The sequence below is a fragment of the Phocoena sinus genome, chromosome 3 (assembly GCF_008692025.1).
Source record: "Phocoena sinus isolate mPhoSin1 chromosome 3, mPhoSin1.pri, whole genome shotgun sequence".
NCBI classification, from domain to species: Eukaryota; Metazoa; Chordata; class Mammalia; order Artiodactyla; family Phocoenidae; genus Phocoena; species Phocoena sinus.
Window position 1 is genome coordinate 84,291,489 of NC_045765.1, and position 15,302 is coordinate 84,306,790.

At 33.2% G+C, this 15,302-nt stretch overlaps 1 protein-coding gene across 1 annotated transcript in view; it reads left to right on the forward strand.

The window, feature by feature from the left end:
- The window catches only part of FBXL17 (F-box and leucine rich repeat protein 17), a 480,642-nt gene that overhangs the window by 32,263 nt on the left and 433,077 nt on the right, over positions 1-15,302 (forward strand). Inside the window, exon 4 of the mRNA XM_032627137.1 lies at positions 1,082-1,213. Coding sequence (XP_032483028.1) covers positions 1,082-1,213 — 132 coding nt within the window. The remainder of the gene's footprint in view (positions 1-1,081; positions 1,214-15,302) is intronic.

Consider the following 15,302-nt stretch of genomic DNA (forward strand, 5'->3'; position numbering starts at 1 on the left):
TACAGTGAACACCCGTATACCCACTACATAGATTGTATAATTAACATTGTAGTATGTTGACTTTACTATGTTATCTATCCAATTATCCATCCCTCTTACATTTTTTGGTAAATATTTAGAAGCTGAGTCATATAATTTTCAGGCAAATTTTATAAAATTTTTTCATTTATGCTAACTAGCCCTCCAAGAAGATTTTTAGTACTAATTTACACTCTTACCAGTGGTGTATCAGCACACTTTGAACCCTTGCCAAACTGGATTTTATTGTCTTAATGTAATTTTTTAGACAATTTTTGATATATAGGTTTTTAGTAAAGTTTCTTATTTTATCTCTAAGATGACTTTCTTTATATGTAATACTTATAAAACATTTATTTATAGTTTGCTTTGATCATCTAATTTCTACTGTAGATTTTGAAAAGAAATTATATAATTTGTTCTTTGTTGTACTTAATGTTTTTTAAGGGGAACATTGTATCTGTTCAGTAGCTGTTTAAGGTACACTTGAGATTTCAATCAGGAAATCACTAGTCCTTTTTTTTTTTTTTTAGTTTATGCAATAAGTGTGTATATAAGTATTAACTAGAATATTGGCTATAGCATATTCAGTCTTTTTTCTCTTTCACAGAATAAATGAGCTGATGGAGAAAAATGATACATTGGGGCAATCAGAACTAGAAGTAGAATCTCCTGAATTAAATATTTGTTCACTCACTGGACCTTTGTCTCACTTTTGGACCTTGGTTTTATTCCTTGGACCTGTGTTCCATTCAGTCTAACACTATGACTGATAAAAAGACTCAAGAGAAATTAAGACATGAATTTGAAGTGTTATGGAATCTAGGCACCTAGGTGGGCATATAATATGTGAGGCAGTTGAAGCAAGGAGATAATTAGAAGGTGAAAAGGCTTACACAACACTATTTTAAATAATAGATTGCCTACATTCTATTTTAAGAGTAATTTATAAGCAATTATTTAACTTTGGTATGGCTATTTAAAAAAATTATATGGAAATCCCACTAGAAATATGTCACCTTTCTTATTTTTGGAGCATTCAGTCAAATCTCTTTGTTTACAGCTGGGCTCAAAATGCAGAGAACTCAAAGATATTCATTTCGGCCAGTGTTACAAGATCTCAGATGAAGGCATGATCGTCATAGCTAAGGGCTGTCTGAAATTACAAAGAATATACATGCAGGAAAACAAATTAGTAAGTACTTATTACCATTCTTGTGTTTTTCATTTTGTTTCTAACTCTTGAATTCCTTATAACTTAGCTTATAAATTTTTTTCTGCTTATTTTTTTTGGATGGTTTAGAGGCAGATTCTACTTAAAAGCAAGAATCTTCTCAAAACAATGATTTGTATAAATTGATTTTATAACTGTGTGGGTGCTTGTATGTGGTACTTACATGTTAAAAATTCTTCATTAGCATGTGCTAATGTGCTTTTTTCTAAACTCTGACAGTGGAAAAAATTAATTTGAAAAAATTAAATTTGGCTGCCAAATATAAGTATGTAGTTGTCGTTCCTTCTGATTCCCCTAGGGATTGTAGTAATTTTAGATAGTTAGGAATTTTTAATATTCGGGAAGATGTATGCTTGTGAAATAGAGCCTTTCACTTAGTATGGTGTAAAATGGGACTTGGTAAATTGAGACAGATAATCTTGTTTTTAGTTGTAAAGACTACTAGTTTAGTTACATAGGTTTTATATTATATTTTAAGCACATGTGTAGGTAACTCATTTACACTTATTGTATATTATAAATATATTTAAAGCCATGTAATTTTCTCTTATTGAGATATACTTTATATATCATAAAATTCACCTTTTTAAAGTGTACAGTTCAGTGTTTGTTAGTATATTCACAAAGTTGTGCAGTCATCATCACTAATTCCAGAACAGTTTTATTATCCCAGAAAGAAACCCTGTGCCCATTAGCTGTCACTCTTCATTTCCCCTTCCTCTAGCCCATGGCAACTGGTAATCTACTTTCTGTGGACTTTTGTCTCTTCCAGACATTTCATATAAATAGAATCACACAATATGTGGTCTTCTGGGTCTGCCTTCTTTTACATACCATATTTTTTCAAAGTTCATTCCTATTGTAGGATGTATCAGAGCTTCATTCCTTTTTATGGCTGAATAATATTCCAAATCCATTTAATATTGCTTTGATAGGTATATAGTACAGGTTAACAGAAAAAGTTGTCACTGGGGAGGCATTAGTAGAGTTCTCAATGTTGAAAAATACTGTACGTTAAAATGTAGGCAAGGTGGTCCTGAATATGTATATTTACAAAGAAGATTTGCTTTTTAACTGTATCTTCAAAATGACGAGATATTTTTGTTGCCCCTTGGAGTTAGTTTACAAAATTTGATAAATACCTCTCACATAGTAATGTAAGTTTTGAAAGGTCTCTGGAAGCCTCAGCACTTCAAGTGAGACAACGCTTTTTTTTTTTTTTTAAAGATTACAGTTAGAAAAGTTGAAATACTATGAATTAAAAGTAAACACTTTTATTACCATGTAGAATTATCTTTTTCTGTGAAATTACACAGTAAAAATACTTCCTATTCCTGTTCACATTTAATACAAATTTAATAATCACTCCTGAGGCATTATGTTCTTGTGGATAGAGTAAGGTCTTCTGGGTAAGAGAGAATGAATTTTTGAATCCCAGTATCCATTTACTTGCATTGTGACCTTGGGAAAGTTACTTAAGATCTTTGAACCTCCTTTGCAAATGGGGTTATTAGTATTTGTATTTTTGCAGGTTGTGGTTTTGAGGAATAAATGATATAATGTCCTTAAATTGTCTAGTATGAACTCTTGACTCATAGACGACAATAAAAAACTAGTAGTCTTTATGAGAACTTGACCATATTTTTTGTCCATTGGTTTCCACTTTCCACTCAAGATAAATTAAAAGGTGGTAATCCCAGCTTACAATTTTTATATTTCTCACATAATGGGAATATTTGTTGAGTGATTAATATTTGTTTTCTTGTTGAGCAAAACCAGAAAAACATTTTTCTTGACACATTAATAATTTTGGTCAGTGGTTTTTCAAAAGAATTAAACCATATGTTTTGAAGGTTCTAGTTATGTTCAAATTTCTTTAATATTGTGGTCCATTAGAAAGGTGTTATATACTTAAATGCTAAGGGAATCAGTTTCCTGTGTAGTGTTATTCAGTAAACACTTTGATTTCATTGCAAATCAGAAGTGATTTTGCTAAATCTTAAGTAAAGTTCAGTTCAATGAAATTCTTTCAATTTAAGGTTTTTAGAAAGGGAAATTTAGAATAGTATGAGCTCTTTCTGTTGGACAGTTGAGCTGTTGATAACTGGTCTCCCATAGGAACTTTAGTTTGTATTTTTAGAATTTATGAAATAAGGAGAAATATTTGAATTACTTGCAAAGCTACAATTTTAAGTAGATTGGGTTTTTCACCCTGAGATGTATTATTGTTAGTCCTTTAATAACAAACATTTTTAAAAGGGTGAGTAGAAATAATAGTCTGATTAAAGGCAAATAATATTTATATATGCATATATATAATCATACCATATATTTAATTACAGACAGGAAATAATAAACATCATTAAATACGACAAACAACTAATAGAAATATTCAGTACTCAGGAGAATATTGTGTCTGAAAGGATGCCAACAGAACTTTACCTGTGCAGATACTGATCATTAGCTAAACTATTTCGCTAATTCTCTTATCAGTCTTCTCAAAAAGAATCTTCTCAAAATAGTATTAGAGTTTTATTGTGTAGCCTAAAAATAATCGTAGCATAGTGCTTTTTTAAAGTATAAACTTTGCTGACTTTAAAATATCAAATTGGTTGCTTTTATATATGTTGACAGTATATGACTAAGTATACATTTTTTTCATATTATATCTTGGCCTTTAGATGGCAGCATTGTCTTTGTATATTTCAGTGACATAGCTTTTGTGTCCTTGATGTAACTATAAAGATAAAATGCTCGTACATGGTTTCTGCAGATATTTATGGTTTATTTTTAATTTTGTCCTTTAGATGGTTTTAGGGAAATTTTCTTTAAAACTATGAAATAATAGTTGCATCTAGAGTGTTACAAGGTGAACTTGCTATCTTACACAAAGTAGCAAGATACTCGAATATTCTTATTTGTGGCACTGTAAGTAAGGTACACTTTAGCATAGGGAAAGGATTCCTGTATTTATCACAAGGAGTTTTATTCAGGTGGAAAGAGGACAATGATCTGACATCTTAGTACTCAAATGATTTATGGTGAGGCAAATAATTGAGGACATACATGTAAAATCTTACCCCCAAAGAGTGAGTTTTTGTTTTAGTAATTTTTGAGTGAGACAACTGCCATACACCTACATGGATGTATTTTTCATTTGCTATAAAACTGTTGTAGAGACTAAAAACAGATCTGAGGAATACAACTATAGTGGGTGTCTAGCATATTATATCCAACTGTCTGCCGTCTTTATTATTATTATTATTTTTTGCGGTACGCGGGCCTCTCACTCTTGTGGCCTCTCTTGTTGCGGAGCACAGGCTCCGGACGTGCAGGCCCAGCGGCCATGGCTCACGGGCCCAGCCGCTCCGCGGCATGTGGGATCTTCCCGGACCGGGGCACGAACCCGTATCCCCTGCATCGGCAGGCGGACTCTCAAACACTGTGCCACCAGGGAAGCCCATGTCTGCTGTCTTTTAGCTATAGCATTTATATCACTTCTGTGCAGTACTGGCTACAAAATTATTTTAAAGCCATATTTAGTTTGTGTGTATAGTTATTGATGATCTAGAAACTTCATTAAGTATATTTTCTCTGCTTTCTTACTCTCCTTACTCCAGATTCTGCTTCGCTACTTTTTGGACAGAAGCTCTTTGGGCTGCTTTTTTTAAAAACATTTTTATTGGAGTATAATTGCTTTACAATGTTGTGTTAGTTTCTGCTGTATAACAAAGTGAATCAGCTATATGTATACATATATCCCCATATCCCCTCCCTCTTGCATCTCCCTCCCACCCTCCCTATCCCACCCCTCTAGGTGGTCACAAAGCACCGAGCTGATCTCCCTGTGCTATGTGGCTGCTTCCCACTAGCTATCTATTTTACATTTGGTAGTGTATATATGTCAGTGCTACTCTCTCACTTCATCCCAGCTTACCCTTCCCTCTCCCTGTGTCCTCAAGTCCATTCCCTACGTCTTGGGCAGCTTTTTATTTGGCTGTAAAATGATGGGGTCAGATAGATTATCTACATTTGTTATCCAACCTGATGTTTTAAAGTACTAGGATTTTACAATTTTGAAAATGGCTTCTATGCTAAGTTCTAGGGTCAGCATATTTGATAGAGATCTCTATGTCTTATATTTATTTGGCTTATTTTATTTTATTTTTTTTGGCTTATTTTTTTTAACACCTTCTACTCTGTAGAGTTGAGTTAAGAAACTAGTATAGATTTCTGAGTTACCCAAGAAAGTAGTAATGTATTATGAATAGATTTTAGAAAGTTTTAGGGAAATGTTAAATGTTTTCTGGTTAAAATTTGATTTCCCAATGGTTAATTATGACCTTTTACTTTTTCAACCTCCTGGTGAAGTATTTTACAGTTCTGTGCCATCTCCCATAGTCCTTTGGCTCTTGCTATAACATTATTTGTAACATTGTTTGTTCATTGTTTTTAATTTTATTATCCTTTGGAGGCTTACATGTATCATGTAGGACCTAAATTTACCTCTCTCTGCTTCCTTCTGGGATGAATGAGGCAAATACTGAGTGTGAGTTGAATTGAACTTAATTCATATCTTGATCCTACTGTTTCTTAATCATGTGATTCAGTTAGTTATCTTAATTTTTGTACTTTCATTTCCTTGTTTGTAGAAAAGATATAATACTACCTCAGACTTGTTCTTATGAGGATCAGACTAAATGAGATTGAGGTGAAGTACAAAATATATGGTCCCAAACGTAGGAAGTTCTTTAATAAATGTTTTTTTTTTCTTCCTCTCCCTATCAGAGTTCACTTTCTGGAGTCTACCAGTTTGAATTGGGCTGTGTCAGTACCTACTGTCACTTACTATGTTCTGATTTCATCTGTTAGTTACCCACAGTTTAATTCTTATTTTGCTGCTTGCTGTGGTTTTGAGGTTGTTGCAGCAGCTAAGTGAATAGACTGGTAGCCATGTTATCATCAACTAGGGTGAATAAGTAAGGTAAGCATTTGCATCAGAGCTTAAATAACAGTAACTAATTCAGCATTATATTAAGGCTTGCATTTCCTGACTCTTCTACTTCTCAACTTAGAGTTAATACATTAAGGGGTTTGGTCCCTGCTACTCCCCAACACCCCCACTACATTCTTGTTACCTTATTCCTCAGATACTCCTTGTGAAGTGAGTTTACTTGTAATCCCAGACATAAATAATGTACATTTATGAAGAATTCCATTTTACAAGTACTCACTTCAGCCTCCAAAGTCTCCAAGGGTAGATATTCGCCTTCAGTGGCCTTTCTTCTCTGAATGGATGAGGCATTTACTGATACTGAGAGTGGTAGTTTCCAATAAACAGTGATGCATGCATATGGCATTCTAAAGAAGGTGACCTAAAGTTAATAAACTTCATCTTGTTATTGTATACTACCTTTCAGTATTTTGCTGTCATTTTTTGATATCTGAAAATATTTAATAATAGTTATCTCATTGACTGTTTATAATGTACCAGGCACTGTGTAGTTTTACATAATTAATCCTCACAACCAACATATGAGGTAGCTTACTTTTTAAAATTTTTATTTATTTATTTTTATTTTTTGGCCGTGTCACGTGGCATGTGGGATCTTAGTTCCGGACCAGGGATTGAACCCGCACCCCCTGCATTGTAAGTGCAGAGTCTTAACTTCTGGACTGCCAGGGAAGTCCCCATGAGGTAGTTTATTTTTATTCCATTTTACAGATGAAGAAATTGAGGCCTAGAAAGGTTAAGGGACAACAGATAAATGTCAGAGTCAAGATTCTAACCCAGATCTGTTGGACTCTCAAAAGTTTGTCCTCAAGACCTTTGATTGCATGGATACATCACAGGTGGAGCTAATCCATATATGCTTTTGAACCAAGCAATAATTTCCGAAAGGCATTATCCCCATTAAAACACTTAACTGTCAGGTGCTGTGAGACATCAGAGGAGGAAATTAGCTATTAGCATGAACAGAAGATCCTTTTGCTAGGATAACTGATTTTAGGGGAAGCTGCTAGTACCAATGGAGATACACTGAAATCTTTTCTAGGAAAATTAGTAAAATTACCAAAGAGGAAAACTGTCTTCAGGATAGTGTTTAATGTTGGTTTTAATCCTGTATAAATGTGAACATAATGAACTTTTGTAGAATTGCACTCATTATGCAAAAGTTTTTACTTGGCAAAAACATAATATTGTGTTTTTTGTGATACTTGGATTCAGAAGCTAAATACCATTTCATTTTTGTTCGATAGATTTAATAGAAATTTTAATGGATTAATGAACTGGTAACTTTCTACTCTATTCCTTAACACTGTTTCAGATGTTGTTTCAGTGGGGTTAACATTTGAATGCCTACTATGTGCCAGGCACTATGGAATTTAAAAAGAGTTATATTGCCAAAGAAAGAATATCATTTTCTAGTGATAAGTGCTATGGAAATGCCAATCGCAAAATAGTTACTTGTGTGAGAGATTAGGGAGGAATCAGGAAATCCTATAAATAGTAGGTGACATTTATAACTGGATCTTGAATGATATATAGTGATGTGGCAATTGTGCCGCAAGCAAACATTTTTTTGAGGAAAGTGATATCATTAACAGACAAGGCATCAGAAAGATATGTGGAATGTTTAATAAGTGGTAGGTGTTAAAGTAAGATTAGGATTATATCAGGCTGGTGGGGGAAGTGTTCATAGTTGGGTCTCTAAAGGAAGGTGGGGACCAGGTTGTTAAGTTTCTTGAGTGTCATGCTAAGAAATTTATATTTCTCTTGGTAATTGGGATTATACCTGGGATTTCAAATGTGAAAGGTGATCAAATTTTTCGGTCTTGTATCTTTGTTTTAATTTTAGGAACTTAAAAAAACTTGGAATACTGAAAAGAATAATAACGTATATATGCCCATCACCTAGACATCAACAGTTGTTAACATTTTGTTAAATTTGTTTCCTCTTCTTGAATTAATAAAGCAAATAATCTTTAAGTCTCTTGTCTTGCATCCCATGTTATTCCACTATCTCTTTCTAGAGGCAACTACTGTGATGATCTAAAATGCTTAAAAAAACAACTGCTTTAACAGACATAATGGATACCATGAACAACAATATAATACTGTTCAGTATGTGGTCCCAAATAGTTTATATCTGATATTATATGGTTAAAATCTGGTCTCACAAAGTGTGTCAGTCTACAGTTTGCATTTTTACTTTTAAGTTGTTTTTGATATGTAGCCGTAATGAATATGTAATTCATTTTTTTAAACTTTTAGTATCCTATATATGTATATATCTCCTGTTTATCCATTTTATATTGAGGGACACTTATATTGCTTCCGTCGTTTTGCTATTATAGGCAGTGTTGCAATAAAATCTTGGTGCAAGTCTCTGTGCTTATCTGTGAGAATTTCTCTAGGATCTATTCTAGAAATGTAATTTAAGGGAGCAAGGATGGGTACTTTTGGAAATTTTTGCTAGATAATGTCAAATTGCTCTCCATAAATAACTGTAATTACAGCTGTATCATGCTGATGGATTGTCAACTCTTTTGAGGGTGGAGAGTATCTAGTTATCTTTTCATCCCATCCACCCGCATGTTGGCACATAATAGTCATTCAATAAATTTGGTTAGTGACAAATGGCTTACTGCTGAATTAAACATACTTTTAAAACATATTTCTTCCAGTATTTGGGAACATGCTTTAAAAAGAAGGTGGATTTAAGCATATAAATAAAAGCTTGAAAATAGGTTAAAGATGCAGAGTCAGTGGTTTTCTGACTTTTCAAATAAGTAAGTTTCTTTGATCTAGTTACTATATTAATGATGCCATTTTTCATGTATCAAATTTATCTAGCCAGAGTCATTAATGTTCTCAAGGAGTATTTTCTGGGACAATATTTTTTTTTAACAGTGTGGAGTTCTGATCAACTTAGAGTATAATTTCTATTCTTGTCTGAATTACATTGACTTGAACATTCGTACGATTAATAAAATTGGTTTTATTTTGTTCAGTGATATTTGAAAGATCCACTTGAAAAAAAAGTTAAAATGTTATTTGGCAGATTTTTCAGTCTGAAGAATAAATACATTTTTATTCGTTACATATTCTTTATTAGAGCTTACTGTCTCTCTTTTTAATCTGTTTTTCTATTTTCTGTTTTTCTCCTGTGGGTATCTTTTTTATCTATCAGGTATCTGGATAAGAACATGACTGAATTGTATTCCATCATTTGTGAAAGGCATAGAAAACCATAAAGAATGAGTATGTGTGTGTGTATGTATATTTTTCTTCCCCTGTGAACCAGTTTGGTAGAGGGCAAGCAGTGACTTTGATAATATCCAAGTAATTTTTCTTTGGAATGCATTAATTTTTTTACCCAGCATATTTATTTAACATTATATAAATTTAGTAATACTAAAATTAGTTCACAAATTTTGGGAGCCCATCAACTGATGGTAGGAGTTGCTCAGATGCAAACAGGATTGCAGGAGGAAGCTAGCCTAGTATTAAAAACTCTGATACAGATATTCCAGTGTTGATAATGCAGAATTTATTATAGCTAAAAATAGGTGACTCTAAATAGTATTTACATATTCTTAAAAAATTTTTTTCTGGATCAAATTCTAGATTACTAAAAATATCCAATTTGTTTTGGGTTTAAAATTTATAGTTGGTAGGTTATTCCTAGTGTTGCAGTTCTTTTGCTGGTGTTATTTTCCACTTACATAGTCTGTAGTTTAGATCCTTTTTTAAAAATTATTTTTATTTATTTATTATTTTTGGCTGTATTGGGTCTTCGTTGCTGCGTGCGAGCTTTCTCTAGTTGCGGCGAGCAGGGGCTACTCTTTGTTGTGGTACACGGGATTCTCACTGTGGTGGCTTCTCTTGTTGCAGAACATGGGCTCTAGAGTGCATGGGCTTCAGTAGATGTGGCTTGTGGGCTCAGTAGTTGTGGCTTGTGGGCTCTAGAGTGCAGGCTCAGTTGTTGTGGCTCACGGGCTTAGTTGCTTTGCAGCATGTGGGATCTTCCCGGACCAGGGCCCGAACCCGTGTCCCCCTGCATTGGCAGGCGGATTCTTAACCACTGCACCACTAGGGAAGCCCCTAGATCCTTTTATTAAAATGTAATTTTTGTTTACTTCTTTTAGGACTGCATATTAAAAAAATCACAAAGAGTTTTGGAGCAACTCAAATTATCTTTCAGATATAAACATGAAAGTGCTGTCTCAGTCTCTGTGCTCAAGTGTTGGTAACAGTTGATAGTGGGTTGAGATAAAGAGCCAAGTCATTAGACTTAGCAAATAGAAACTTTATAAGGTTAGATGGCAGTGGAATGCTGGGAGTACATTAAGCGTGTCATTTATGAGCACACATTCTTCAACTGCCTTTCTAGACCATCAGTCAACAAGTGAGATGTATTGCTTGGATCTAGGGAGAAGTTTTGGCTTATATTTTTCTTCATCTACCTATCACAGAGGTGTTAGAGTCTCAGGTTATCCAAGACTTAATCCCATTTAATGTTTTAGTGATTAGGCTTAAGGGGAGAAGAATTTCTCTTTTTCTCTCTTTTTTTAAGATGTGCCTTTCTGAATATCTTTTACAAACTATAGTTGAATCTGGTTACCAGTTGATAAGATGCTTCTTTTTCAAGCATTTTCTTGTCATTATTATCAGAAAGATACATTGTCATGAAAGTGCATCTAGGCATCCTGTGTGGTGATTACTGTTCCTATTCCTGCTACAGATTTTGCTTATTCATATTACCTATATAATCTTTCTTCAAGTTCTTGTTAAAGGTCTAAAGACGAAGCTGCTCAGATGAGAGTGTTAGGGTAAAATCTTTCCCTTGGACTGTACCTTCTGGTTTTTAGTAGCTGATAGTTTGAGGCCAGATAAAATCTGTACTTTTTTGATATTATTTTTTTAACCCTTCTATTGCTTCTTATTTTGTGTAGCCACATAAAATTTAGGTTGTAGAAAAGAGCAATACAGTATTTTTCTTTAATGGGTCCTCTACTTCACTATTTTTGGTTTCTAAAATATGATAGAAATGAGTTATGGAGAGTTCTTGGGGGTAGAAAATTTATAGTGTCTATTGCCAGGTTTTTTATTGACTATTTTTGATTTAAGTATAAAATCTAGGTATTTATCATTCACTATAATACGATACATAAATGAATATATTGAGAATTTGTAATCCAAAGAAAAGTAGTTATATATCAGAGTGCTTCTAATTGAGCTGTAGCTGCATGATTATTCTTATCTTTTATTTTCCTCTTATTGAATATATATCTTTGAGAAAATAAAGAGGAAGGTATATATTTATATTCTTTGTTGTTTAAATGCCTACATGAATGCCTACAGATTATAAAATTATCAATATTTTCATCATTTAATGCTAGCTTTTTGTTTTAACTCCTCTGAGAACATGGTAGAATTAGGTGGAGCTGTGATTTGTAGATTCTCTGAATGGGAATATAGATATAATTCCATATCTATTTACTAGGTTAATGTTAACTTTAAATATTTGAAGATACTTACGAGTAGTTTGATATTTCATATATTTTAAGTTATTGCAGGACACAATTTTGTGCACATACACACATATATGCAGGTACCCCTTTTCACTGATATATTAATAAGTATTTTTTTCATCATGCATAAATGTAGTCAGTTCCATTGTATAATCTATTATACATTTTATAAAGTACAATTGTTATCAGCTTATGAGTAAAGAACTTAACGGAAAACAGTGTGAAAAATGATGGTATATTGTATTCCACTGAATTCAGTCATGACCTAAGACATTTCTAAAGATCGACATTTTATTTTTTCACATCCACAACACAGATATACTCTTGCTAAAATACTGTTTTTTTTATCATTTCAAGAATCTGTAGTGGCTAACTACAAAGATTTCTCCAGTTATTTTTCTCTGTTCTCATTGTGTTCTTAACTTGTCCACTTAGTCTTCATTTTCTCTTGTCATCTTGCTTTCTTCCAGTATGTGTTCAAGCTGAGGTAAATATTATTTTTTTTGGTCAAATATTCTTTAAGAATTCTTCCACATTTATTACTTTCCAATATTCTATCAGCTTCCTTTATTTTTTCTTATTAATCCATTGATAATTTGTTGTAGGTTTCACGGCTTCAGTTTAGTCATGTAAGCTCCTTGAAAATGGGGATGAGATTGTCTTTTTTTGTAAACTTGTAGTTAGTAACTGAATATTTGTCAGTTTTGACTAAGTGGTTAAAAATCAATCTTTTTTACATAAAAATTATAAATTTTCTGAAAAGGACTGTTAATTAAGATGAATCATTCTATTCTCAAATCCTTTTGGTTTTGTCCTGGGAAAAATTATTTTTGTGCCAAAAAGAAAGCTATTAAAAATTAATATTTTTAATGAGGCACATGTCAGTAACTTTAAGTATGATTATTTATACTTTTGATATGTACATACAATACAGCTTTTCGTATACAAGTTTCAATTTTTATTAACGGCATTGGTGAAATATGTTTCATTCTATAGCAGTGTGAAGTGATTCTTCACTAGTGTTCTTACCAGAAGAATGGCAGTCATAGTTTGAGGAAGTAAAATCCCAAATAAGTATGTCCTCTTCAAGAATTAAGTAGTTTTTAAGAAATGATTTTTTTAAAGTGAATGTTAAGGGCTTCCCTGGTGGCTCAGTGGTTAAGAATCTGCCGCCAGTGCAGCGGTCATGGGTTCGAGCCCTGGTGCAAGAAGATCCCACATGCCGCGGAGCGACTAAGCCCGTGGGCCACAGCTACTGAGCCCGCGCTGTAGAGCCCACGTGCCACAACTACTAAAGCCCACGCACCTAGAGCCCGTGCTCCGCAACAGGAGAAGCCACAGCAATGAGAAGCCCCCGCTTGCTGCAACTAGAAAAAAAGCCCACGCGCAGCAATGAAGACCCAACGCAGCCAAAACAAACAAAAAAAGAGTGAATGTTGAAGCTTGTGGCTTTAAAGTTCTTTTTATTGCAGATTACCTGTTAGATATTTTCATTTCTTGGTTTACATTCCATTGAGGATATTTGAATTGTTTCAGTGCTTCTACCAGTGCATTTTCCTTCTTTTACTTTCAGAAAACCCTAACAAAAATCTCTTAAGCTTGCTAAGAATTGTGGTCCTTTTTCTTTTGTCATATTCCATCACTTGATTCTTAAAAAGGTGAAAGTTAACAAATTGCCTCTATGTTTGAGTTTGTTTAGAAGAGCTTGCTTTTATTGTTGCAGTTAGAAAGAGATAAATTAAATATATTTGATACATATCTTGATTGCTTGGTACCCAGAAAATGCATCAAGCATATCTGGCAGTAAATGTAGTTAGAACATTGACATTGCTTGCTTTGAGCGTGATATAACACGCAGAAATTACACTGACAATACTTTATATAAAATTCTTAGTTTTAAATATCATAAATTGGTTCCATTTATTTTATTATCTTTTTGTTCTTTAATATGTCCTAATGGTTTTGTAGAATCAAAAATTAGGAAAAGAATACCCCAAAGGAAGCATAACTAGGTATCTTAGTAGAATAATGCAGTCTATTTCTTCATTTTCTTGGAGAATTAAGTGGCATTTGGAAAACTTAAGGAAAAAAATGGGCGAGTATTGGGTCAGCCTACTGAATTGTTTAACCTTGGATTAAGTTTTGTTTTTTCAATCTAGAAGTGCTTTTTCTAGTATACCTAGATGATTTTCTTCTGTACAGTCAGTCCAAGTGTGTATGTAGGCATCATCTATTTTCATATATTAAAGTCTATTTAAAACAATCACATGTGTATAATATACTTTATATTATGATACTTTTAGATTACAGAGTCAAGACAGGCTTTTTCTTTTTAAAGGGTATAATGGTGTTGATTACTGATCAGTCTTAGAATAGGAGGTATTTCACATATAGTCTTTTTCATAGGGGTTAATCATTATCAGTCTAGTGTATGGATTTCCCCAGTGTCACAGGTTAATTCTCAGATGTGAGAGCCTTTCTTCTTTCTCTCCATCAAGGCATATCTTTCTTTAGCTGTTGTAGAAACTAACTTCTCCAGTCATTAGAGTCAACTGGTGATCACCTTAATGCTTCCCTCTCACCTTTGAGATTCTGTATTTGTTGATGTCTAAAGTTATTTGTTTTTATGCATTATAGTATTAAAGGTACATTAAACTTGCATGGCTATATTATTGATCATGTACTTCCTTCTTCTGACCCTCCTTTCTTAAAAAAAAAAATAGTAACTTAGCCTTGAAAGTGATCTTAGAAGGCCTCTAAACCTGCTTCCTACAAATCCTTTTATTGCATGCCTGATAATGAGCTCTCCACCAGTGTGTGTGTGTGTGTGTGTGTGTGTGTGTGTGTGTGTGTGTGTGTGTGTGTGTAGAAGGTTATTTATTAATGAATATACAAGAACTCATGCAATATTCTAATGACAGTTGAAAAATTATTAGTAAAATGGTGTCAAAATGATATTTGGCCAAATTTAAAAAATTTTAACATTTTAAAATGATTGTTACTAATGCCTTTTTTAAAAAAAGGATTACATATACTCACCACATTTTTTAAACAGGACTAGAGGAACTTATTTTCAGTACTGGTTAATACCAAATTAGTGTGAGAATCTATAATTTAACAATTGAAATGATTGCCTCTTCTGAATATGTGCATTGTTTTAGGGGACCTTTCCATTTTAGATGGTGTATGGCACTAAGTAGTGGTCCTCGTAAAACTTTTGTCTTTCATTTACAATTAACATGCTCTTTGACAGCTGGCCTTTAATAATCTCACACCATGGGTTTGAAACTTTTTCCTTAAAGCTTTATAGTTGAATTACAATACATTGTGTCCTTTGTTTTCTCCTGGAAAAGGATTTAAACAACCTTTCTATTGCACTTGTTGAATATGTATTTCATAGTAACCACCATGAAGTTTGCAGCATTTAAGAAGATGAAGAAGCAGAGATAAAAGATACACATTCAAGAAGGCTCGGTTTCACAGTTGGTGCATAATCCTTTCTGCTGTCATT